A 25,253-nucleotide genomic window follows, 5' to 3' on the forward strand; every position below is an offset into this window, starting at 1 on the left:
CAAAGCTACTCATAAAGTGACCCATCTTCCACTGCTGACTGTGTCAAAGATCTTTGTCAGGCTGATGAATGTCATGTAATGGATCTCAATTTATTTGTAGCAGTAAAATTATATGTATAATGTACTTCATTATAAAGCAATTTCACTTTATACTTTATAATAAGGAAGTGCTCCACACTATGTAATATAATACTGATAGGAACTTTGGCTGCTATATTTGATTTAAGGCTAATGACATAAAATATAAGACTTTTCCATAATTTTGCAGATTGTTCTGACTAACATGAAATCAAACAATACCAAAGACACTATTCCCTGAAAGGACTACAGTATTGGAACCTTCATCACAACCAGGGAAGACACTTTTAACTCCTAACAGTACTAGGACATCACAACCAGGCAAGGGGAAGACACTCCTAACAGTACTAGGACATCACATTACAAAAGGGTTCTGTCCCTTCTGATGGCCACTGCAGGAGACTGTTGCACATATGCAGCTTTCCAATTCCTTAAAACATATTATTATATCAAGCTGGTTGGTTTATTTCAACACAATATTGGCCTTATCATGCAGCGTAAGCAAAGTGTCTTTTCTGAGCGCATACCATTGCTGGCCTGAGCAGGTATCAAATCTGTAACACTTTCATTGCAATTCTGATGCTCTACAAACTAAGCTAAGATGGCTCCCTTTATTGTAAAAGGAGTCACAGCATACTGGTTTTGAAAAAAATTATGCTCTAATAATATTACACTTATCACCATGGTATAAAGAATCATTTACTTGAATACTATTACACTTATCACTGTGGTATAAAGAACCATTTTCTCTAATATTACACTTATCAACGTGATATAAAGAATCATTTACTCAAATAATATTACACTTATCACTGTGGTATAAAGAATCATTTACTCAAATAATATTACACTATTCATGGTAGGATAAAGAATCATTTACTCGAATAATAATACACTTATCACTGTGGTATGAAGAATCATTTACTCAAATAATATTACACTTATCACTGTGGTATGAAGAATCATTTACTCAAATAATATTACACTTATCACTGTGGTATGAAGAATCATTTACTCAAATAATATTACACTTATCACTGTGGTATAAAGAATCAAATACCCTAATAATACTACACTTATCACTGTGATATAGAGAATCATTTACTCAAATAATATTACACTATTCATGGTGGGATAAAGAATCATTTACTCTAACAATATTACACTTATCACTGTGGTGTAAAGAATCATTTACTCAAATAATATTACACTTATCACTGTGGTATAAAGAATCATTTACTCAAATAATATTACACTTATCACCGTGGTATAAAGAATCATTTACTCAAATAATATTACACTATTCATGGTGGTATAAAGAATCATTTACTCTAATATTACACTTATCACTGTGGTGTAAAGAATTATTTACTCAAATAATATTACACTTATCACGGTGGTGTAAAGAATCATTTACTCAAATAATATTACACTTATCACTGTGGTGTAAAGAATTATTTACTCAAATAATATTACACTTATCACTGTGGTATAAAGAATGATTTACTCAAATAATATTACACTTATCACTGTGGTGTAAAGAATTATTTACTCAAATAATATTACACTTATCACCGTGGTATAAAGAATCATTTACTCTAACAATATTACACTATTCAAGGTGGTATAAAGAATCATTTACTCTAATAATACTACACTTATCACTGTGATATAAAGAATCATTTACTCTAACAATATTACACTATTCATGCTGGTATAAAGAATCATTTACTCTAATAATACTACACTTATCACTGTGATATAAAGAATCATTTACTCAAATAATATTACACTTATCACTGTGGTGTAAAGAATTATTTACTCAAATAATATTACACTTATCACGATGGTATAAAGAATCATTTACTCAAATAATATACTTATCACTGTGGTGTAAAGAATCATTTACTCTAATAATATTACACTATTCATGGTGGTATAAAGAATCATTTACTCTAATATTACACTTATCACTGTGGTGTAAAGAACCATTTACTCAAATTATATTACATTTATCAACATGGTATAAAGAATCATTTACTCAAATAATATTACACTATTCCCCATGGTATACAGAATCACTTACTCTAATAATATTACATTATTCCACATGGTATACAGAATCATCTACTCTAATAATATTACATTTATCACCATGGTATAAAGTATCATTTACTATAATAATATTACACTATTCGCCATGGTATTCTCTTGGCATCCGTCCATCTACGGGAGACGATGGCGTAGCTCCAAAGTAAGCTTTTGTTTATCCTTCTTTCTAGCTCTCTTTTCAGCTTGTTTTATATTTCTCTCTTCCTCTGCATTTTGAACTCCCTGCCTGACAGCTAGACGCCAGCTGGAATGGCTGTTTGCACAGCTCTCCCAGTCGCTGACATTGATGTTTGCCATCTTCATATCCTTCTTGCAAACATCTTTGTAGCGCAGATGTGGTTGTCCAGTTGGTCGTGCACCTTCTGCTAACTCCCCATATAACAGGTCCTTGGGAATGCGGCCTGGGTCCATTCTCTTGACATGGCCAAGCCAGCGAAGGTGCCTCTCGCTGAGAAAGGAGAACATGCTGTTCATGTTGGCACGTTCTAGAACCTCTGTGTTGGGTACTTTGTCCTACCACTGGATGTGCAGAATGCACCGCAGACATCTCAGGTGGAAGCTGATGAGTTTCCTCTCATGTCTTGCATAGGTGGTCCATGTTTCGCTGCTGTAGAGAAGTGAGCTGAGCACGCAGGCTTGGTAGACACGCAGTTTGGTCTTCTCTGTGAGATTGGGGTTGTTCCAGACCCTCTGGTTAAGTCTGGCCATCACTGCTACTGCCTTGGCAATCCTGCCGTTCACCTCAGAATCAATGGAGAGTGAGCTGGAGATGTTAGACCCGAGGTATGTGAAGTTCTTGACAACTTCCAAGTTGTACCCATCGATGGTGACAGAGGGAGGGGAGTCTGCATCCTGCGCCATGACGTTCGTTTTCTTCAAACTGATGGTCAGTCCAAATTCCTTACAAGCATGGGAGAGGCGGCACACCAGCTGCTGAAGTCCATCTTCCGTGTGTGATGTCAAGGCTGCATCATCGGCAAAGAGCAATTCATGGATGAGTACCTCTGTGACTTTAGTCTTAGCACGGAGACGGGCGATGTTGAACAGCTTGCTGTCAGTCCTGGTATGGATGTACACTCCCTCGCTGCAGTCCTTGAATGCGTACTGGAGAAGCATGGAGAAGAAGATGGCAAACAGCATCGGCACAAGGACACAGCCATGTTTGACTCTGCTGATGACTGGGAATGCTTCAGATATTGCGCCACTGAAGCACACTGTGCTGTGCATGTTCTCGTGGAACAACATGATGACAGCAAGCAGACGTGGCGGGCAGCCGATCTTCTGAAGGAGTCTGAAGAGTCCACTCCGACTAACCAGGTCAAACGCCTTCTTCACGTCTATGAAGGCAATGTAGATGGGCATCTGCTGCTCGCAACACTTCTCCTGCAGCTGACGTAGTGAGAAGATCATGTCTACAGTTGACCTGCCAGCTCGAAATCCACACTGGGACTCTGGGTAGATGCGGGAGGCTAGGAACTGCAAGTGCACTAAGGCAACACGGGCGAAAGCCTTTCCGACGATGCTGAGGAGGGAGATGCCCCGATAGTTGTTGCAGTTGCTACGGTCTCCTTTGTTGTTTTACAAAGTGACGATGTTGATGTCACGCAAGTCCTGTGGGATGTATCCCTGTTCCCAGCAAAGGCAGAGGAGTATGTGTAGGGGCTGGAGCAGTGCTGGTTTTCTCCTCTTGAGGACTTCAGGCGGAATGCCGTTGCTTCCAGGAGCCTTCCCACAGGCAAGGCAATCGATGGCTTTTCCAAGCTCTTCCAGGGTGGGCTGTGTGTTTAGCTCCTCCATGACAGGCAGGTCTGGAATGGCGTCCAGGGCAGTTCCAGTGACATTGTTTTGGGTTGCATATAGCTCGAGATAGTGCTCAACCCATTGCTGCAGTTGTTTCCCCTGGTCTGTGATGACTTCGCCCGTCTTGGACTTGAAGGGGGCAGTCTTGTAGCTGGGGGGCCTGTTGCCTTTTTGATACCCTCATATATTCCTCTTGTATCCCCGGTGTTGGCAGCTGTCTGTATACTGTTACAAAGGTTCAGCCAGTAGGTGTTGGCACAGCGGCGGGCGGTCTTCTGGGCGTTGTTCCTTGCAATCCTGAGGGCTTGTAGTGTTCTGGGGCTAGGTGCAGCCTTGTATGCCAGAAGGGCTTTCCTCTTTGCCTCAGTCAAAACTCCATCTCCTCCCAGTTTGCCTCATACCAGTCGCTCCCTCTTCCTGTAAGCTGTGATGGCTGAATTGTACACAGAGTCACGGATATGGGACCACTTGGAGTCAATGGTGTCATCAGGTGTCACTTTGGTGAGGGCTTCCTTCAGTTTGCTGATGAACTGCTTTGTTTTCTCTGGGTTGCTTGCACAGCAGGTGTTGATGCATGGGTGACCCTTCTTCTTGGTGTGGTGCAGCTTCTTGGGTAATATTCGCACCTTGCTGGCCACGAGGTAATGGTCCGTGTCGCAATCAGCACTGTGGTAGCTGCGGGTGAGGAGGACACTGGCCAGTTCTGCACGCCTGGTGATGACGAGGTCTAGCTGGTGCCAGTGGTGTGAATGTGGGTGTCTCCACGACACCTGGTGGATCTCCTTGCATTTGAAGAAAGTGTTGGTCACACATAGGCTGTGGGAGCAGCACATCTCCAGCAGTCGCTGACCATTCTCGTTGATCTTGCCCCTTCCGTAAAAGCCGAGACAGGTGGACCAGGCCTCATGGTCAGCTCCCACTCTAGCATTGAAGTCTCCTAGTAAGTAAAGGCTTTCATTGTTGGGGATACTGGATACTGCCTGATCCAGAGCCTCATAAAACTTGTCTTTCTCCTCAGAGCAGAGGGTTGGGGCGTACACGCTGAAGATGTTGACCAGGCCTAAGGATGTTGACAGCCGGAGGGCAAGGATTCTCTCAGTACCTTATGATGGAAATGAAGGCGATTAGCGTGTTCTTTACAGCAAAGCCTACACCATGCTGCCTAGGTTCATCCGAGGGTTTCCCTTGCCAAAAGAATGAGTAATTGGCTTCCCTGATGGTGCCACTGTCAGCCAGTCGGGTCTCCTGAAGGTAGGCAATGTCGATGTTCAGTCGGGAGAGTTCTCTGTCAATGACGGCAGTCTTCCGTGCATCGTCGATCTGCTGTAGGTCAGCGGTCAATCCAGGACACATGGTCCTGATGTTCCAGGTTGCAAAACGAAGAGTTGAGTCTTCTTATTTCTTCTTTTAGTCTTTCCTGGTGCGGAGTTTTGTGGCCCACTTGTCGAGATGGTTCTCTAAGCTCCACGCACCCAGTGAAGCAGGCAGGCCATGGTGGGCAGCACCTTACTGACTGGGGGCTGCCCAGCTTGAGGTGGGCGGTAGCTGTCCATTGAGACCTGGTGATCTCTCCCATCATTAGAAGTAACCCCTGGCGCCAAGCTCTACGCCAATCGAGCTTTGACTTAGAACCGGTAAACTGCTACTTCTCATGTTGTGCCGACGCCGTACAACAACGCTGGAGTGTCCTCTCCAGTGGAGGTATGAAGCCTGGGCAGGGTGGTATGGAGAATCAGCTGTTGTCCATGCAGCAGATCCCCCATCTCCATGCAGCTGGTGGGCCCAAGGGAACGACGAATGCCAATACAGCTTGGCACCAATGGTGTCACAGGAGTTGCCGGAATGACGTTGAAGTCAATGTCAGACCGCCTTAGGGACTCCATCTCCGGATTTTCTGTCGGGGTTTACTATCTTAGCCTTTCCCATGAGTGGGTATAGCAACAAGGCAGCAGAGGTTTGGAATCGGAGTTTTCCTTCTCCTAGATGAGCTACCATCCAAGGTTTACGAGTCCCATCTACCCGAAGCAACTGGTTTTAAGGTGCCAGTGGTCGGCTTTCAAACCTTCTCCTGTTAGTGGAAAACGTGGTCTGCCGGACTTCAAATCTAAGCCACTCGTGAAGACCAGGAGCTGGATTTTAGTTGACAGAGGCAATCAGAGACGCAAGCCGTATGGGGCATTTTTGGAGGATTGGGGCGCTTGTCTCCCACTCCCACCCCGGGCAATGTCAACCTTAGACCACAAGATCACCATGGTATACAGAATCATTTACTCTAATAATATTACAGAACATGACACTCCTTTTTCTAAAAATCTGCATATTTGAGTGCATACAAATGTCTTATTCTGTATCAAATGCATAAAAATAGTCTGAAGATGACAAATTCCATCTCCAGCTTCATATAAACTACCATCATTCAAAACAAAATTTATACATGTATATGTATAATGGTGAATGCATCCACTTACCACTGTCCTCTTCCTCTTCTTCTTCCCCACCACATGCTCCCTCCTGTTCCCCCTCCTCACCTGATGAACTCTCAGAATCCTCCCAAACCTGCAGAAAATAAGTCATAAAAGCACCATCAGAAATAAAGTTAATTTACCTCTTGGTCTTTCAACATTAATTAAAGTTTGTTTGATGTGGATATATTTCAACTGCTTAATGTACCCCGTGGTCTTTTGAAATTAATTAAAGTTTGCTTGATGTGGATTTATTTCAACTGCTTAATGTACCCCTTGGTCTTTCAGCATAAATTAAAGTTTTGAAGTTTAGGAATTATTTTGCACGCTTAAATACCCCTTGGTCTATTAACATTAGTTAAAGTTTGATATGGATTTATTTTAACTGCTTAATGTACCCCTTGGTCTTTTAACATTAATTAAAGTTTGCTTGATGTGGATTTATTTTACTGCTTAATGTACCCCTTGGTCTTTTAACATTAATTAAAGTTTGGAAGTTTCGGAATTATTTTGCCTGCTTAAATACCCCTTGGTCTTTTAACATTAATTAAAGTTTGAAAGTTCAGGAATTATTTTGCCTGCTTAAATACCCCTTGGTCTTTTAATATTAACTTACAAAAATGGTACTAACACTCAGTATTAAGAGGTTAGTGTTAGGACTAGTCGGCCTGGTGTCAGGATAATGTGACTGGGTGGGACATCATGCTACATGTCTGCGGCATGATGCCCCAGTGCTAGACATCACTATAAACTGCCACACTGCAGACATCGTAGAGATATGACTGAAAAATTGTTAAAGCTACGTTAAAAATCCAAATCACACACACACACACACACACACACACACAGAGAATGTTCAGGTTCAGAGACATAATGAAGATGTAGACATAATTAATATAAACAAATAAATAATGAATGAAAACATGAAATATTAAATAATAAGTCCATAAAGTATTATGATTATCATGTAAGTATTAAATAATAAGTCCATAAAGTATTATGATTATCATGCAAGTATTAAATAATAAGTCCATAAAGTATTATGATTATCATGCAAGTATTAAATAATAAGTCCATAAAGTATTATGATTATCATGCAAGTATTAAATAATAAGTCCATAAAGTATTATGATTATCATGCAAGTATTAAATAATAAGTCCATAAAGTATTATGATCATCATGCAAGTTTTTCATGTATTTTGGCAAAAATACCATACAAATACTAGGTATTGTATTAAAAGTAACAATATGTTCATTCTTAAGTTTATGGCTGACTGTGTCAAAGGATTTTGTCAGGTCAATGAATGTCATGTACAGGTTAGAATTCTGTCATTTTTCCTCAAGTTGATCAGTTGTAAACACCATGTCTATGGTCCATCACCATTTTCAAAAGCTGCACTGACTCTCAGGCAAAGCCCTTGACTGATGTGATGCCAAAGATGATTCAGCAGAGTTCTGGTGAGGATTTTGCTGGCTATTGACAGCAATGAAATGTCATGATAGTTGCTGGCTACTGACAGCAATGATATGTCATGATAGTTGCTGCAAACCTATAACTTTCTGCTGGTACAAGTGGATGATAGATGCATCCTTGTACTTCTGGGGTATAGTTCATCTAGTCCTCACTAACTGAAATAGTTCAGTCAGTCTTTGTGCCATTCAGTCTCCAGCTTTGTAGACTTCTTCACCAATTGCTTTCACAGTTTCAGTCAGTGTTGGAGGATCAGAAAGTGATACGTTGATTTTCAACTGGGACAGTTGATCACTTGCATCCTAACTGATAGATGACTGTTGATTGAGGATGTTGTTAAAGTGTTCTGCCCATCTTTGAAGTATCCTTTCTTTGTCAGTCAGCACTGTGGCACTGTCAGTACTCCATATTGGAGAAATTCCTGATGAATATGGCCCTTAGATTGTCTTCAAGGCATTATAGAATTTCTTCATGTAATCCTCTCTGTGAAGGACTGAATATCATCTGCCTTATTGCTCAGCCATAAGTCTTGCATCTCTGAGTCTGCACTGGACAGATCTCTTGGTGTTATTGAAGGCTGCCTTCTCAGATGATGGAGTTCTGTCTTCTAAACATGTCTTCTGTAGCTGATGTTTCTCATCCATAAGTCTCTATATAGCAGGATCATTCTCATCAAACCAATCTTGATGTTTATGTGTGGTGGGAATAAGGGATTCAGATGCAGTTAAGTATACAAAGTCCCAGTTTTCTTTGACATTCTGGGTGTTCATATTGATTATATCTAGTTGGCTACAAAGTTCTTCATCAAAGGATGCCCAGTTTTCTTTGACATTCTCGGTGTTCATATTGATTATATCTAGTTGGCTAGTTGCCCTAGATAAACATCACACATCCTAGAACAGACTGTGTACTGATTCAGTGCTCTAGATAAATATCACATCCTAGAACATACTGTGTACTGATTCAGTGCCCTAGCTAAACATCACGCATCCATGAACAGACTGTGCACTGATTCAGTGCCCTAGATAAATATCACATCCTAGAACAGACTGTGTACTGATTCAGTGCCCTAGATAAACATCACATCCTAGAACAGACAGTGTACTGATTCAGTGCCCTAGATAAACATCAACACATCCATGAAAAGACTGCAGACTGATTCAGTCCCCTAGTATAATATCACACATCCTAGAACAGACTGTATACTGATTCAGTCCTCTAGTATAATATCACACATCCTAGAACAGACTGCATACTGATTCAGTCCTCTAGTATAATATCACACATCCATGAACAGACTGCGTACTGATTCAATCCTCTAGTATAATATCACACATCCATGAACAGACTGCATACTGATTCAATCCTCTAGTATAATATCACACATCCATGAACAGACTGCGGACTGATTCAGTCCTCTAGTATAATATCACACATCCTAGAACAGACTGCATACTAATTGAGTCCTCTAGTATAATATCACACATCCTAGAACACTGCATACTGATTCAGTCCTCTAGTATAATATCACATATCCTAGAACAGACTGCATACTGATTCAGTCCTCTAGTATAATATCACACATCCATGAACAGACTGCATACTGATTCAATCCTCTAGTATAATATCACACATCCATGAACAGACTGCGTACTGATTCAATCCTCTAGTATAATATCACACATCCTAGAACAGACTGCGTACTGATTCAATCCTCTAGTATAATATCACACATCCTAGAACAGACTGTGTACTGATTCAGTGCTCTTGATAAACATCACACATTCTAGAACAGACTGCGTACTGATTCAGTCCTCTAGTATAATATCACACATCCATGAACAGACTGCATACTGATTCAGTGCTCTTGATAAACATCACACATCCTGTTTAATGACTCAAAGCTCCAGATAGTATAGTATAGTTGTCGGCAACCCATGGCATGCGTGTTATGGGTGTCATGCTGGATTCTTTGGAAAGGAACATGGTAGAAGTTGTGATTTTGTATTGCATGTATTAAAAATGAAAATGAAATTAAAGGGATGAATATGACTTCACGTTCAGCACTCTGCAATTGAGCAGAGTTGACACAACAGTTCTAATAGGCTGCTGATACCTAGTATTTAATGTCATTTCAGTACATGGAATGTCAAACCTAGAAATTCCAGTCTTGTTATAAGAAGCTCCCTTACCTATCTGAAAATCTAAATTATATTTAAAGCTGTCAATCAAAATTATTAGATACACATTTAAATTACTTACTATGATATCAGCACTCATTCCTATTCAATGGTATCATAATAATACCTAATAATTAAACAAAATTTCTTCTGATGCTCAAGAAAATAAAAAGTATCCAGGGTTATGATTATAGAGTCAAACTGCTTTACCTAATTATAAACAATTTAAAAAAATAAAACTCCCAAAACGAACAGAGAGATATCTTACAGTACACTACACACACACCATTTCCTGAAAAATGTTTATAATTATGAAGCTAATTCTCATTTGATAAGCAAATACTTTGGAAATATTGGTAATCTGTATGGATGAGTGAACTCAGCTGATTGTTTACCTGACTTTTCGCATCCTGTTCAATCAGCGTATTCCATTCATCCTGCCTATTTATGTCCAAGGAATAAAAATCTGTTAATGTCAACTGCTTATCACCTTCCTCCACAATCCCTCCATAAAGAAATAGAACCCCACTCTTGATTGCTAACAAAGCATTCATCCTGGGACTGGGCATGAAAATATCCACCTCCATTTCAGAAGAGCCCATTTTAGCATGCTCAGCTGAGGAACTCCCTTGCTGACCAATTGTCACTTTAAATACCCCATCAATAACAACAGTTTCCATGGCACCAGTATTAGCTTCTCCAGTTACCTCTCCTTGATCCTTCAGAGATAAATTTTTTACTTCCTCATCTGGGATTTCCATAGGCTCATCTTCACTGCCCTCCTCATCATCATCTCCTTTTGATTCGGCAGCATCCTTGTTCCTCCGCCTTCTCTTTTTCTCTAAAGTTTTCTTCCCTCTACAATGAAATAAGTGTACTATGTTTTTGAAACCATTTTCACCTGCTGTATTTTATCAATGCCATGAAGCAAATTAGTGCTACAAGATTATATATTTATTACAGGCATGGTTGAATAGTTGAATCTATACTTATTATGTGAATGTTTTCAATACAATCTTCAGGAAATCACATATACCCAAAGTAGGATGCACTCTGTTACATGGCAAATGATGTAAACATAATAAGGACTTTAAACTTCATGGATATTTTTATTCAGAAACTTAACCACACTTCCAGGAAAACAACTACCCAGCAAAGTGCCAGAGCACCAAGACTTGTATTTGCATCATTTCAATCCACAGCTTAGGTGAGTGTCTTACCGGTAGAATGTTATCTGACCAGTTAAAAGTGTCTGAGGTTTTCTTGCAGGTAAATGGTCATCAAGAACCCTAACCCTCCAAAGAAATTTTTATTGATTCTTAAAATAGTTATGTTGCATGTACATATCACATGCTGTGGTTGTACGTGGTGCTGAGACCGAAATATTAACATCGGTATGCATATTTCCCAGAAAGACTTCACCAGGTTGTTCCAGATTTATTACTTTTCATTGGAACACCTGGACCTGGTAAAGCAATTCATGGTGGACATGCATGTTTATGCATGTGTAAGTCAGGTCTCCACCATTAGTTACAGATGCACTGCTCTGATTCTCTCTGGGAAGATGATGTTGGTGGAGATTATATGTGGCCAGATAAGGGTTACTTACATACCTATGGAAAACTAGCAAATTTTCTCAAACAAGTAGCTTAACCCGTTATGTTTTCAAAATCATAATATGAAGTTAAGGTTGGTCTTAGTTAAAACCAGTATGCAAAAATAAAGAGTGCAATAAGAAATGAGCGTGGGTCACACCGAAAATTTCATTTTACAAAGTTGACTGTTAATGACTCCTTGTGGCTAATCCAAATACTTCTTAACCACGCTTTGGAAGCCAAATAAAAGAACACCCCAGTGACATTAAAGTTATAAAAGTAAGATGTGACACAAATGTAAATGACTGATAGAATATTTTCATTCCTTGCAGCAATTCTAGCACTGTTGGCAGCTGCAGCTCCCCCCCCCCCCCCCCCGTTTCAAAAGCAGCTGTATTAGCAGCCATTGGAACTGCATCCAGGATGACTCTAAGAAAAGGTGATTGGTGGTCTGCATTTTGTCTTATTGACAAAAATAGAAAGAAGTCTTTGATTACCCAGAACAATTTCCAAAATTACCTCAGGTCTTCGACTATCCAGGACAACTCCAAAAGGGCTTTGGCTGTGGCTTCACCATAGACCAATTTACTCACAAAGTCAGTAAAATATCTCTGAAATTTCTTTGTGCAGGATGAACTTGCATCCATTATTCCACGCATACTGGAAGCCAGCATTGTTAACCTGAATTTGACATCTGATCGAGAAGTCATTGGGTTGCATATAAGATAACACCTCAAAATACTGTGTATTTTGACTCAATTAGGCTTGCACTGCCATGTGAAATTGTTGATTATTTGCACAGTCACGTCAGAGGTGCCTGCATGGCACCATTGTTAAATTCAACACTCCCATTGCAAACTTAGATGGTGCAATATATGGACATCTTGTTACTGAAACACTTACAGGAAGCAAAGCTCAGTCAACAATCCCTCAAGTGCTTATTGATACTGTATGTCACTTACAAGCTCATTCAACAATCCCTCAAGTGCTTATTAATAATGTATGTTACTACAAGCTCATTCAGCAATCCCTCAAATGCTTACAAGCTAATTCAACAATCCCTCAAGTGCTTATTGATACTGTATGTCACTTACAAGCTCATTCAACAATCCCCCAAGTGCTTATTAATAATGTATGTTACTTACAAGCTCATTCAACAATCCCTCAAATGCTTACAAGCTCATTCAACAATCCCTCAAGCGCTTATTCATACTGTATGTCACTTACAAGCTCATTCAACAATCCCTCAAGTGCTTATTCATACTGTATGTCACTTACAAGCTCACTCAACAATACCTCAAGTGCTTTTTGATACTGTATGTCACTTACAAGCTCATTCAACAATCCCTCAAGGGCTGTATGTCACTTACAAGCTCATTCAACAATCCCTCAAGCGCTTATTGATACTGTATGTCACTTACAAGCTCATTCAACAATCCCTCAAGTCAAGTGCTTATTGATACTGTATGTCACTTACAAGCTCATTCAACAATACCTCAAGTGATTATTGATACTTTATGTCACTTACAAGCACATTCAACAATACCTTAAGTGATTATTGATACTGTATGTCACTTACAAGCACATTCAACAATACCTTAAGTGATTATTGATACTGTATGTCACTTACAAGCTCATTCAACAATACCTCAAGATCTTATAGATAATGTACTGCCAATTACAAGCTACACTTGAAACATATATGAAATGACTCCTGATATTTACGATAATGCAAATTTAACCAGGTTTGTCAACAAAGTGGATTTGGTTGAGTTTATCAACCAGATTGTTCTTGACATCGATCCAAATATTAACTAAAGAAGCAAATCAGAGTAATGAACTGGTGTTGTAACCTTAGCAAATGGTCTATTTGTTTTCCATTTTCTTGAAAATGGCTTTGATAGGCTTAAATGTCTCAAGCTGAATGTGTGCGAGCTCAGATCATACTTGTTTAGCAAGACCATTGTTGGGTCAAATCTTAATACTGCCAAATGAATCGTGGCATCTTGGTTTTTTGGTCACCAATATCACATATCAACAAACCCCATCATGCTGTTGCAGAATTTTCATGTATACAGTGCCAACATTGATGGTTGTAAGATATGAAATTTGGCTTGAAGTATTCAATGTATATCCAGATGGGTACTTAACCATCTTTAGCATTTGTGTTTAAAATTTATTATTACATATAGGTCAAGTTCTGAACAGACAAGCAATGATGATGTTGCATTGCAATCTAGCATGTCACACAGCTTCTAGCATGACGTACAATTGTTGCAATGGGGCATGTCACAAAACTTCTAGTATTATGTACAACTGTATGCATGGTGGCATGTCACATACCTTCTAGTATGATGTACAATTGAATGCAATGTGGCATGTCACACACCTTCTAGTATGATGTACAATTATAATCAATGAGGCAAGTCACATACCTTCTAGTATGATGTACAATTGAATGCAATGTGGCATGTCACACACCTTCTAGTATGATGTACAATTATAATCAATGAGGCAAGTCACATACCTTCTAGTATGATGTACAATTGAATGCAATGTGGCATGTCACACACCTTCTAGTATGATGTACAATTATAATCAATGAGGCATGTCACATACCTTCTAGTATGATGTACAACTGAATACAATGAGGCATGTCACACACCTTCTAGTATGATGTACAACTGAATGCAATGTGGCATGTCACATACCTTCCAGTATGATGTACAATTATAATCAATGAGGCATGTCACATACCTTCTAGTATGATGTACAACTGAATGCAATGTGGCATGTCACACACCTTCTAGTATGATGTACAATTGAATGCAATGTGGCATGTCACACACCTTCTAGTATGATGTACAATTATAATCAATGAGGCATGTCACATACCTTCTAGTATTATGTACAACTGAATGCAATGAGGCATGTCACACAGCTTCTAGTATGATGTACAACTGAATGCAATGTGGCATGTCACATACCTTCTCGTATGATGTACAATTATAATCAATGAGGCATGTCACATACCTTCTAGTATGATGTACAGTTGAATGCAATGTGGCATGTCACACACCTTCTAGTATGATGTACAATTATAATCAATGAGGCATGTCACATACCTTCTAGTATCATGTACAACTGAATGCAATGAGGCATGTCACATACCTTCTAGTATGATGTACAATTGAATGCAATGTGGCATGTCACACACCTTCTAGTATGATGTACAATTATAATCAATGAGGCATGTCACATACCTTCTAGTATGATGTACAATTGAATGCAATGTGGCATGTCACACACCTTCTAGTAGTATGCAATACACTTTGTGCTGATGATCCTTCCAGTGATGATATATAAAGTTACATCCCTAAATCTCAAATGGCTTTAAAGTTATGGAGCAGAAGGAAAAGGGTGACAGAAATCTAAAATCACTGAGCCATGACCATGATCTAGAACAGCGGTTCCCAACCTTTTCTGGCCACGACCCTAAGAAATATTTTTTTCAGAGCCTCACAATCCCATTTCCAGATTTTGATAAGTTTTGCCACCTTAAAAAATATGCTGGTGACCCTCCAGAACCTCCTGGCAACCCTCGTTGTGGTTGAGACATGGGAGTTGGGAACCACAGACCTAGAAGATACGACTCCCAATGTGGTATGTAATACACCTTCTAATGATGTCGCACAAGTACATCAAGTTTCATTCCTTAATCATCAAAGGTTTTAAAAATATAGAATTTAAAGATAAGTATGACTGATTGACATATGGGAATGTGGCTACTATGTCCCCCACCTTTATTTGAATAGGTGACACAAAAAATGTGAACACTGTTTACAAGGTCACTTGCTAAAATGCCTTTCATAATACGACCAGTATGGTCATGGACCCCATTTCATCAAGTGGTAGTCATACTAACAATTAAACAATACCAAGATAATGTCATTGAACCTATAGTACCCTTAGTTATCACACAAGAGGATGCTTAGGTCATGTGACTAGTCAGTGTTTAGTAACGTCACAGGACACAAGATGAAGCATAAGTCATTTGAATTGTCAGTCTTTAGTAAGGTCACAGGATACAAGATAAGAAACAGGGAGGGTGAGTGATCCCTAAGGGTACTACAAGTTCAATGAAATTATCGTCAAACTTCTGTCATATACTATATCAGCCTCCAAGTACAATGGACAATAACTACAGCTGAAAATGATAACCTGTCCTGTGTATAAATACAATTCACGATACACTGCCTATGACACTAAATATTGTCAATATAAATATGAACTTGATGATCTTTCCCTCTTTAGCATGTCTGTCAGTGGTAGGTGGTGCCCTTTTATGTGTATTGACATACTGGGTCAGAGGTGGTCAAACTTTCCAGTGCAAGTGCCGCATACACAAATTTACACCTTGTCGCGGACCGCATAGTTCATTAAGTAAAATAATTAATATTTGAAATAGCAAAAACAAAAGGTTTTTCTAAGTAACATCATAATTAATTGTCAGTTGTTAATATGTTTTAATATTTGAAAACTTAAACTTCAAAAGAAGCACATTTATTTGATAAACAGAGTAACATAAACAGAGTCAGTGCGAATGATTACTTGTTCCTAGGCTGCATGAAAACCCTTGGCGGGCCACATGAAAGCCCTTGGCAGGCCGCATGCGACCTGCAGGCTGTAGTTTGCCCACCCCTGTACTGGGTGTATTTCCAGTATGCAGATTACAGACGGACATAGAATTATCATCTATCTATATGTCATCTTCATATATGACAAGATAATAAAAATAGTTTTAAATAGACTAACTTTAAGTTGTCAGTGATTTTAATTCAACCTTTCAGGCCATATAAGGCTGCTCCATTTGAGCAGATACAGGACTTCCTTTGGCCCTTATGCCCCTTGTTTTGTACAGCATAAATGCTTAACAAATTTTATTACCAGTTTCATGTCTTACTTATACTTGGAAGAGCTTATGATGTTATCTTCGAAACAGAAGTAATAATTCAATTTCCTCCTGCAAGGAAAATCTCATCGAGAACAAGAACTACCCTTGCCTCTATAGAGATAGGGTTGGCAAGATACAAGTGTTAATATATACTCTTGCCTCTGTAAAGACTGGGTTTATAAAATACCTTACAGCAAGGGTCTCAAACATGCAGCCTGCCAAGCCATATCCTGTGGCCTTCAAAATGATTGGCGTCACAAGGTGTCATGAGAGATAACAAAGGTGCTGCAGCCCTTGGGCCAACGAAAATGCCCTCATGTGGCCCTTATGGTGGTTTGAGTCTCAGGCCCGTCTTACAGTGAACAGCCACAAACAACAAAATCAATATTCAAATTTGTATAGGGAAAAAAAATCAATATACTTTCATTTTAAAAAGTTTTTGATAATTTCAGGAAATGTGCATTACTAAAATTTATGTACCTAGCCACTCAAGCAAAGATCATGGTTGTATCGTTGATGACTGCAAACAACACTGACAGAGAGTATTTACCTCAGCAAATAGCTGTACCACTTGCCCTTATCCATCTCGAGGCAAAACATATCACTGAAGAATATACCTGTCAACTTCTCATCATCTTCTTCCTATAAAAGATGAGACTTAAATAATTAAACAGCCATAAAAGAGACCTGCAGAAATGAGACAAACATCTTACAACTTGTGTAATGTTATACCAATATTCATTTCATGTTTTTCCTTTCACTTTGAACAAGTTAAATTCAGAGCTGTCAAAGGTCCTTGAGTGCGAGGAGATGCAGGTCCAAGGAAGAGCACTGATCAGGGACCTAGGGCAAAATCCAAGGGGTTAGTTTAGAGTAGGGGGAGAAGATGAAACAAACATGTTATAATGACATCAGAAACAAATTTAATATTTCTCCTGGATTGTTTCTGAACAACAATGTTTCACACAAATTGTTGCTACTGAATCTAAAACTGACAGTAAATATGTTCAAAACATGTATAAAAACAATACTGACTACAATTTAAAACCAAAATGGAATAGAAAGACAGCTTGCATTAAACTGGAAATACTCTGTTAATATATACCACAATGTCAGAAACAGACCTACAGGAAACCTGATATTAATACAGTTACACTGTCTCATATTTTGGTTTCACAATTCCACAAGGAATATTTTAAAAGAGCTCAATACATCACACATTACCTAGAAATGAAGATTGTCTCTGAAATCTAAATTACTAATTTAGACAGCAGATGAGAGATATGTAACTATACAAGAAATATAGATAAATCTGTTACGGCTTCCACCTATATATACCAGCCATCTCTACAATAGGGCGCCCCAGTACTTTGTTATAACATGATACAATAAAAGAACTCAAAGTAGAAAATCCTCTATGAAATTAAAATTGCTAAGTTTTATGCAGAGATGATACATTTGCAACAAGAAATCCTGCAACAACACAATACGTATGTATGAGTTTTACTTTAGTATCTGTAAAATTCCAACAACACAGTATGCATGTCTGCATTTTAACTTAGTATCTGTAAAATTCCAACAACACAGTATGCATGTCTTAGTTTTACCTTAATAAAGGTAAAATTCCAAAACCACAGTAAGCATGTCTGCATTCTACCTTAGTATATGTTAAATTACAACAACACAGTATGCATGTCTGCATTTTACCTCAGTATATGTTAAATTCCAAAACAACAGTATGCATGTCTGCATTTTACCTTAGTATATGTTAAATTACAACACAGTATGCATGTCTGCATTTTACCTTAGTATATGTTAAATTCCAATAACACAGTATGCACACTGGACCTTTTTGTAAGTGTCTGTAAAATACTAATAACACAGTATGCACGTTTGAGTTTGGGGCCCCGAGTGGCCGAGTGGTCTAATGTGCTCTCCGTTATGGATCACTGCCATCTCACCTCTGTCTGCGTAGGTTCGAGTCTCGGATTCAGCCAATGTGGATATGTGAGAAAGCTTGCCAGTAGCTTCTTGAGGGTCGGTGGTTCTTTCCAGGGTCTTCCCGGGTTCTTCCTCCACCATTAATACTGGCTGCCATGTATAGCCTATCATGTGCTGAAAAATGGCGTTAAACCCAACAACAACAACAACGTTTGAGTTTTAATTAAATATATGTAAAACTGCAATAGTCCATCTCCATATCCACATGCAACCATTACCAATATAGTCACCCTCCTAGTGTTTATCACCGTAAGTAAACAGATGTATCCAGACTTAATTGTCTGTATCACCCTCCTAGTGTTTATCACCGAAAGTAAACAGATGTATCCAGACTTAATTGTCTGTATCACCGTCCTAGTCTTTATCACCAAAAGTAAATAGATGTATCCAGACTTAATTGTCTGTATCACCCTCCTAGTGTTTATCACTGAAAGTAAACAGATGTATCCAGACTTAATTGTCTGTATCACCCTCATAGTGTTTATCACTGAAAGTAAACAGATGTATCCAGACTTAATTGTCTGTATCACCCTCACAGTGTTTATCACTGAAAGTAAACAAATGTATCCAGACTTAATTGTCTGTATCACCGTCCTAGTCTTTATCACCAAAAGTAAATAGATGTATCCAGACTTAATTGTCTGTATCACCCTCCTAGTGTTTATCACCGCAAGTAAACAGATGTATCCAGACTTAATTGTCTGTATCACCCTCATAGTGTTTATCACTGAAAGTAAACAAATGTATCCAGACTTAATTGTCTGTATCACCGTCCTAGTCTTTATCACCAAAAGTAAATAGATGTATCCAGACTTAATTGTCTGTATCACCCTCCTAGTGTTTATCACCGAAAGTAAACAGATGTATCCACACTCAATTGTCTGTATCACCCTCATAGTGTTTATCACTGAAAGTAAACAAATGTATCCAGACTTAATTGTCTGTATCACCGTCCTAGTCTTTATCACCAAAGTAAATAGATGTATCCAGACTTAATTGTCTGTATCACCCTCATAGTGTTTATCACTGAAAGTAAACAGATGTATCCAGACTTAATTGTCTGTATCACCCTCCTAGTGTTTATCACCGAAAGTAAACAGATGTATCCAGACTTAATTGTCTGTATCACCCTCCTAGTGTTTATCACCGAAAGTAAACAGATGTATCCAGACTTAATTGTCTGTATCACCCTCATAGTGTTTATCACCACAAGTAAACAGATGTATCCAGACTTAATTGTCTGTATCACCCTCCTAGTGTTTATCACCGAAAGTAAACAGATGTATCCAGACTTAATTGTCTGTATCATCCTCATAGTGTTTATCACCGCAAGTAAACAGATGTATCCAGACTTTATTGTCTGTATCACAAATAGTGTAGTCTAATGTTATTGTCTGTATCACAAATAGTGTAGCCTAATGTTATTGTCTGTATCACAAACAGTGTATACAAATGTTACTGTCTGCATCACAAATAGTGTATAAATATGTTACTGTCTGTATCACAAATAGTGTATAAATATGTTACTGTCGGTATCACAAATAGTGTATACAAATGTTGCCACATTAACAGTGAAAGATGCACATATTTTCCCCCCTCTCACTGAAAATGAAAATATACAACATCTTTGAGAAATATATGTTTGTGCTGGTGAAAAGCAGTTTTATATTTGATGGAGTTAAGTTAAAAATGAGCAAAACCCAAAGAGCTAATACTCTTTTGTTAGAGCTACTCACTACATTAATTTATCCCATAGTTGATAAGCCATATATAAAATCAGGTCAAACACATAATATCATTCTATATCTTCCACTAGTTGAGCTGAAAATGGAGAACATTCCAATATATTTCATTAAAATATAATATGCTGGGGCTGTACAATTTTACAATTAATACAAAAATCACAATTTAATGCAGTGAATGTTACCTCATCAAAAACACCTCCAAAACAAATGGCCTTGTTGCCTGGAGCAACTGCAATAGGCATTCCACTTCTTGGGGATGGCTGAACTCCTGACTGCTTCATCTGCTGCCATTTCCATTTCTCGGGCATCGATTCATCTTTTTTTTTATCTGGAACAACAGTACACAAACCCGAGTAAATAAAAAAATAATTTCATGGTAAATGTTCAGCCACTACAATGGTTTTGTGGCCATTTAAGTCAAAGATATGCATTTGTAAATGCACCCAACAATGTCCAGAACCTTGATATGGGACAGGGGAAAAAAATTGTGTTTCAATTCCTTTTCCCAACAAAGTCCAGGTTAGGATTTCAATGAATGCTCTAGCAGACTGTTTCAACATAAAATACAAGAAAACAACAAAATTTCAACTAAGAATATATTTGTGGGTGCATATGACAAAGTTGTCAATTGCCTCCTATATTTATCTGACTGCAGCAGTAGCGTAACTGATAAGAATTTGTATCTGTATATAAGTCAACTAAATATGAATGTGATGAATAAAAATAAACACAGAGTGGCAAGTTTTATTTTTCAGTGCATTTCTAGTGTTATAGTGTAGTACTTACCTTCTGGCATCAAAATAAACATGTCTGTGTGAGTTTTTCCCCGTTCTACATCTCGCTTGACATTCTCCTTGCTGTATCCTCCATAAATAAGGATCTTTGGATTATCCTGGAAACATGCCATGACACAGCCTGACCGTGGGGCTGGACCATTGCCACTTGGAGTAATTTTTGTCCATGTGTATGTTTCAAGATTGAAGGCATAAACATCATTGAAGTATTTGTAGTTCCTGTGATGATGAGTAAAAAATAAAAGTAGACATGTGTTCATGAAACGCAGATGCCCCAATACAGTACATGAAATGGTGAGTTAAAACTAGCATGAGTTCAGTATTTGTATAATGCACAAGAAAACGGAACTTCAGGTAAGCACCATATCTGAATATTTATACGAATAAAGTGGACAATAAAAAACCCATAAAATAATTTTAATATCTTAAAATTACACAAAATAATTTAAATTTGAGTATCTAGCCTAAAAACTGCTCTTGTACTGCTCCTGCTGAAAGCAAAGTCTATGTTCTGCAATGGTGCATATGCACAATATAAATCACTGGGAAAAGTTCCAGATGTTCCCTGCATGTTTGAAATGACTAGTTGGTCATTGAGATTACTCAATAAAACAAAGTGACATAATTGAACACAGACTGAATTAGTTTTTATCACAAAGCTGTTTGACACATTCTAAAAAGCATGATTAGCATCTTGATGATTAAGACTCAGTCTGGTATCATAAATTTGTGTTTTGTACTGCTGTCAAACTATATGAATCCTGAAAAGTTTCAGAAATGCAACCAGTTCCAAACCTGGGAATATAATATCTGATTGATTAAATTCTTGTCTGAAAAACAGTCACAGATCTGTAATCTGATAATACACTACTCTGTTTTATGCACGACTTCAAGCCTGGACATCATACAGATCTGAACATGACCTTGAGAATAAGTTTTCTCTTGCAGCCAATAGAAAGTGACATTTTAAAAATAAAGTCCTTTGTAACTGGTTGACACAAAATCCCATGCTTAAACTCAAAAAATGTATTATCTCCAGGCCTCAGTCTATGGACCTATTATCTCCAGGCCTCAGTCTATGGACCTATTATCTCCAGGCCTCAGTCTATGGACCTATTATCTCCAGGCCTCAGTCTATGGACATATTATGTCCAGGCCTCAGTCTATGGACCTATCATCTCCAGGCCTCAGTCTATGGACCTATTATGTCCAGGCCTCAGTCTATGGACCTATTATCTCCAGGCCTCAGTCTATGGACCTATTATCTCCAGGCCTCAGTCTATGGACATATTATCTCCAGGCCTCAGTCTATGGACCTATTATGTCCAGGCCTCAGTCTATGGACCTATTATGTCCAGGCCTCAGTCTATGGACATATTATGTCCAGGCCTCAGTCTATGGACATTTATGTCCAGGCTTCAGTCTATGGACATTATCTCCAGGCCTTAGTCTATGGACATATTATCTCCAGGCAAGTCTAAGTCTATACAATTCACATGATACCGAGGTAAATATGAAAGTATTACAGTACACACTTTTTATGATGATGTTCATGGGAACCATATTAGTTACCTGTTTTATAAGTGTGTGTACATGTGTGTGTGTGCATATGTGTGTGTACATGTGTGTGTGCATGTATTTCTAATAGTGAGAGATGTTACAACAACATTGTCTTGATTGAACATAAAAACACAAGAGTACAGTCTATCATTGTGTGAAATCATATTATGATTGGTTATGAGCCATGTACTATAATAAACTGAAATAAATAACAATAAGAAAACAAACAAGGACCAACATAATGTGATTTATGACCATATACGCATTATGGGGGGATAACCAGCATACTGTGGGGGGTTTTCAGGGACCAGTGCACTTGAAGTATATTTATACTGTTGATAACAAAAACACGAAATTCAATGGCCATGAGACCACAAACAAAATTTCATCTGCTGTTTCTAGGCCCATCAATATATTAGAACATAATACATATATGATTAAACTGCTGATTAATTTGAAGTTTAAGAACATATCCATAGAGTATTTTTTATGCCATCAAAATCTGGCATTCAGAAGAATAAAACACAGATCATAGAAAAGTACACACCTGTCCAAAACATCTACGACCAAATCACAAAATGTCTTACATAAATCCTTAATAAAAGAATATCAAACATCAAATCATTCCAATAATAAAATTCAAAACCTCATATTTAACAAACATTTTAAAGAAAAGCTTGCTTCTACAAGCTGGAATGATATATTTGCTTCTACAAGCTGGAATGATATATGCATACAATTCTAAATTTCTATACTTTTTATTTTTTTCTCTGTGAGGGCAGGAGTGAGCAATTTGCTAATATAAATATACTCCCTGTAATAAATTCTGGTGTTATAAAATATAAATAGTGTGTGGTTCATTTAAAAATAATTCTCAGTCTCAGCATTAAATATTAACTTTCAATGTTTTATGTCTGTATTAATGGTAAACAATATGGGATATTTTATTACATATATGAAGATATAAGACTTTTAGGGTCGCTAGGCACAATAAATAACTTTAAAAATATTTTAATATCACACTGACTTATTTTAGATGATCAATATACTGTTATTTTGGGTGATTGTGATTGGCACTTACTTCGTACAGGTTTGTGTGTGTGTGTGTGATGTGGATTTTTAACGCAGCTTTAATTTTTCAGTCATAACCCACGACGTACGGGTTTGTCGCCCATTGTCAATGTTGGTCCAAATTGGTATTTTTGGTTGTTGTGTTCTGGCCTCTTTTAAGTCCTCATAAACTATGTAGTGAAGTATATTCATTTTACGAGATATAGAGTTAAGTTCTGATGTGAATATCTCCACGTCAAGTCTCCAAATATAGAGCAATTTCACTGACAAAATTACGTATGTAAGTGCGAAGTCACCCGCCATCATACTTTTGAGCATTACATTGAGTTGTTAAGCATCATTCAAACTGCTCACGTATTTCCCTCACATGCTTACAATCAAGGTTTTTCTCATCAATCGTAAAAAGTAGGACAGCAAATACGACCTTGGTATTCTTACAATAGAGATCACAATATAGTACAATGAAATAAAGCATTCCAGATTATATAATATTCCAAATGATATAAAATAAACCTACAATATATTCTTCAGTGTTGAAGATTGATGCTCCCATAGAATAACTTTGCTATACTACAGTAGTGCTACTGAATTGGTTGCATATATCTATACTGACTCGAGTGACAAAACCATAATCTACTCTATTGTTATATATTACTGCATACGGAAATTCCAGTAGAGAAATATATTAAAGTTTCAGTACTATTACTACAGTAAATAGATAAACATGTACAGAAGGGAGCATCCATTGTAGTTTTCGTACAGGGAATATTCATTATCTGCATATTACATTGAAATGAACTTTAGTTAGCTTATGAAGAAGAACAAAACAAAACAATTCTAAATTAATATTTCAAAATATTAGCACATTCCAGACTATAATACAATATTCATTGGGAAACACAAGAGGCATCATTTTTCATGTGTTTTATAATTCAATTTGTTTCTGGTTATATTCTTTTCTAAGAAATATATTATTCTATTTTCAGTGATTATTTTGTTATGTACTTTCTTAACTTTACACTGAGCCACACACATCATCTACATTTATGTAAACATTTTAGGTGTGATTTATGAGAGAAAGAACACATAAAATATCAAGCCATTTAGATCTATTCCATAACAATAGAGTTTGGACTGGAACGTTACAATTTTATTCCTGATTTATTCATGCACACTGCACAGTTAATATTTATCATTATTAGCATTTATTAAATTGCTGAAACTTAAAATGTTCTCCTGTCTTGTGATTAAAATTCAAAGTTGACATCAAGTCAAAGCTGGCCTCATGATGAAGTAAAGCTCGGGACATTACACCCCCCTCTCAGGCATCCCACCCCCACCCTGTGACGAAGATGATTTTATAGTCAAATGAATTGCATGACTACAGTGAAAATAGTATAACATCCATGTCTTCTCATTAATATGTACT

General features: G+C 37.8%; 1 protein-coding gene across 2 annotated transcripts in view; it reads right to left on the bottom strand.

Annotated features, from left to right (window-relative positions):
• Positions 1–25,253, bottom strand: part of LOC149782924 (kelch domain-containing protein 4-like) — an 80,312-nt gene that overhangs the window by 4,829 nt on the left and 50,230 nt on the right. For both annotated transcript variants that reach the window (XM_089934479.1, XM_089934481.1), the window contains 5 exons: positions 21,186–21,412; positions 20,582–20,727; positions 17,204–17,295; positions 10,500–10,962; positions 6,459–6,546 (listed from right to left, as the gene is read on the bottom strand). In XM_089934479.1, the coding sequence (XP_089790605.1) occupies positions 6,459–6,546; positions 10,500–10,962; positions 17,204–17,295; positions 20,582–20,727; positions 21,186–21,412 (1,016 nt within the window). The remainder of the gene's footprint in view (positions 1–6,458; positions 6,547–10,499; positions 10,963–17,203; positions 17,296–20,581; positions 20,728–21,185; positions 21,413–25,253) is intronic.

Source organism: Sinohyriopsis cumingii, chromosome 15, assembly GCF_028554795.1.
Source record: "Sinohyriopsis cumingii isolate HCF-2022 chromosome 15, ASM2855479v2, whole genome shotgun sequence".
Classification (NCBI taxonomy): Eukaryota; Metazoa; Mollusca; class Bivalvia; order Unionida; family Unionidae; genus Sinohyriopsis; species Sinohyriopsis cumingii.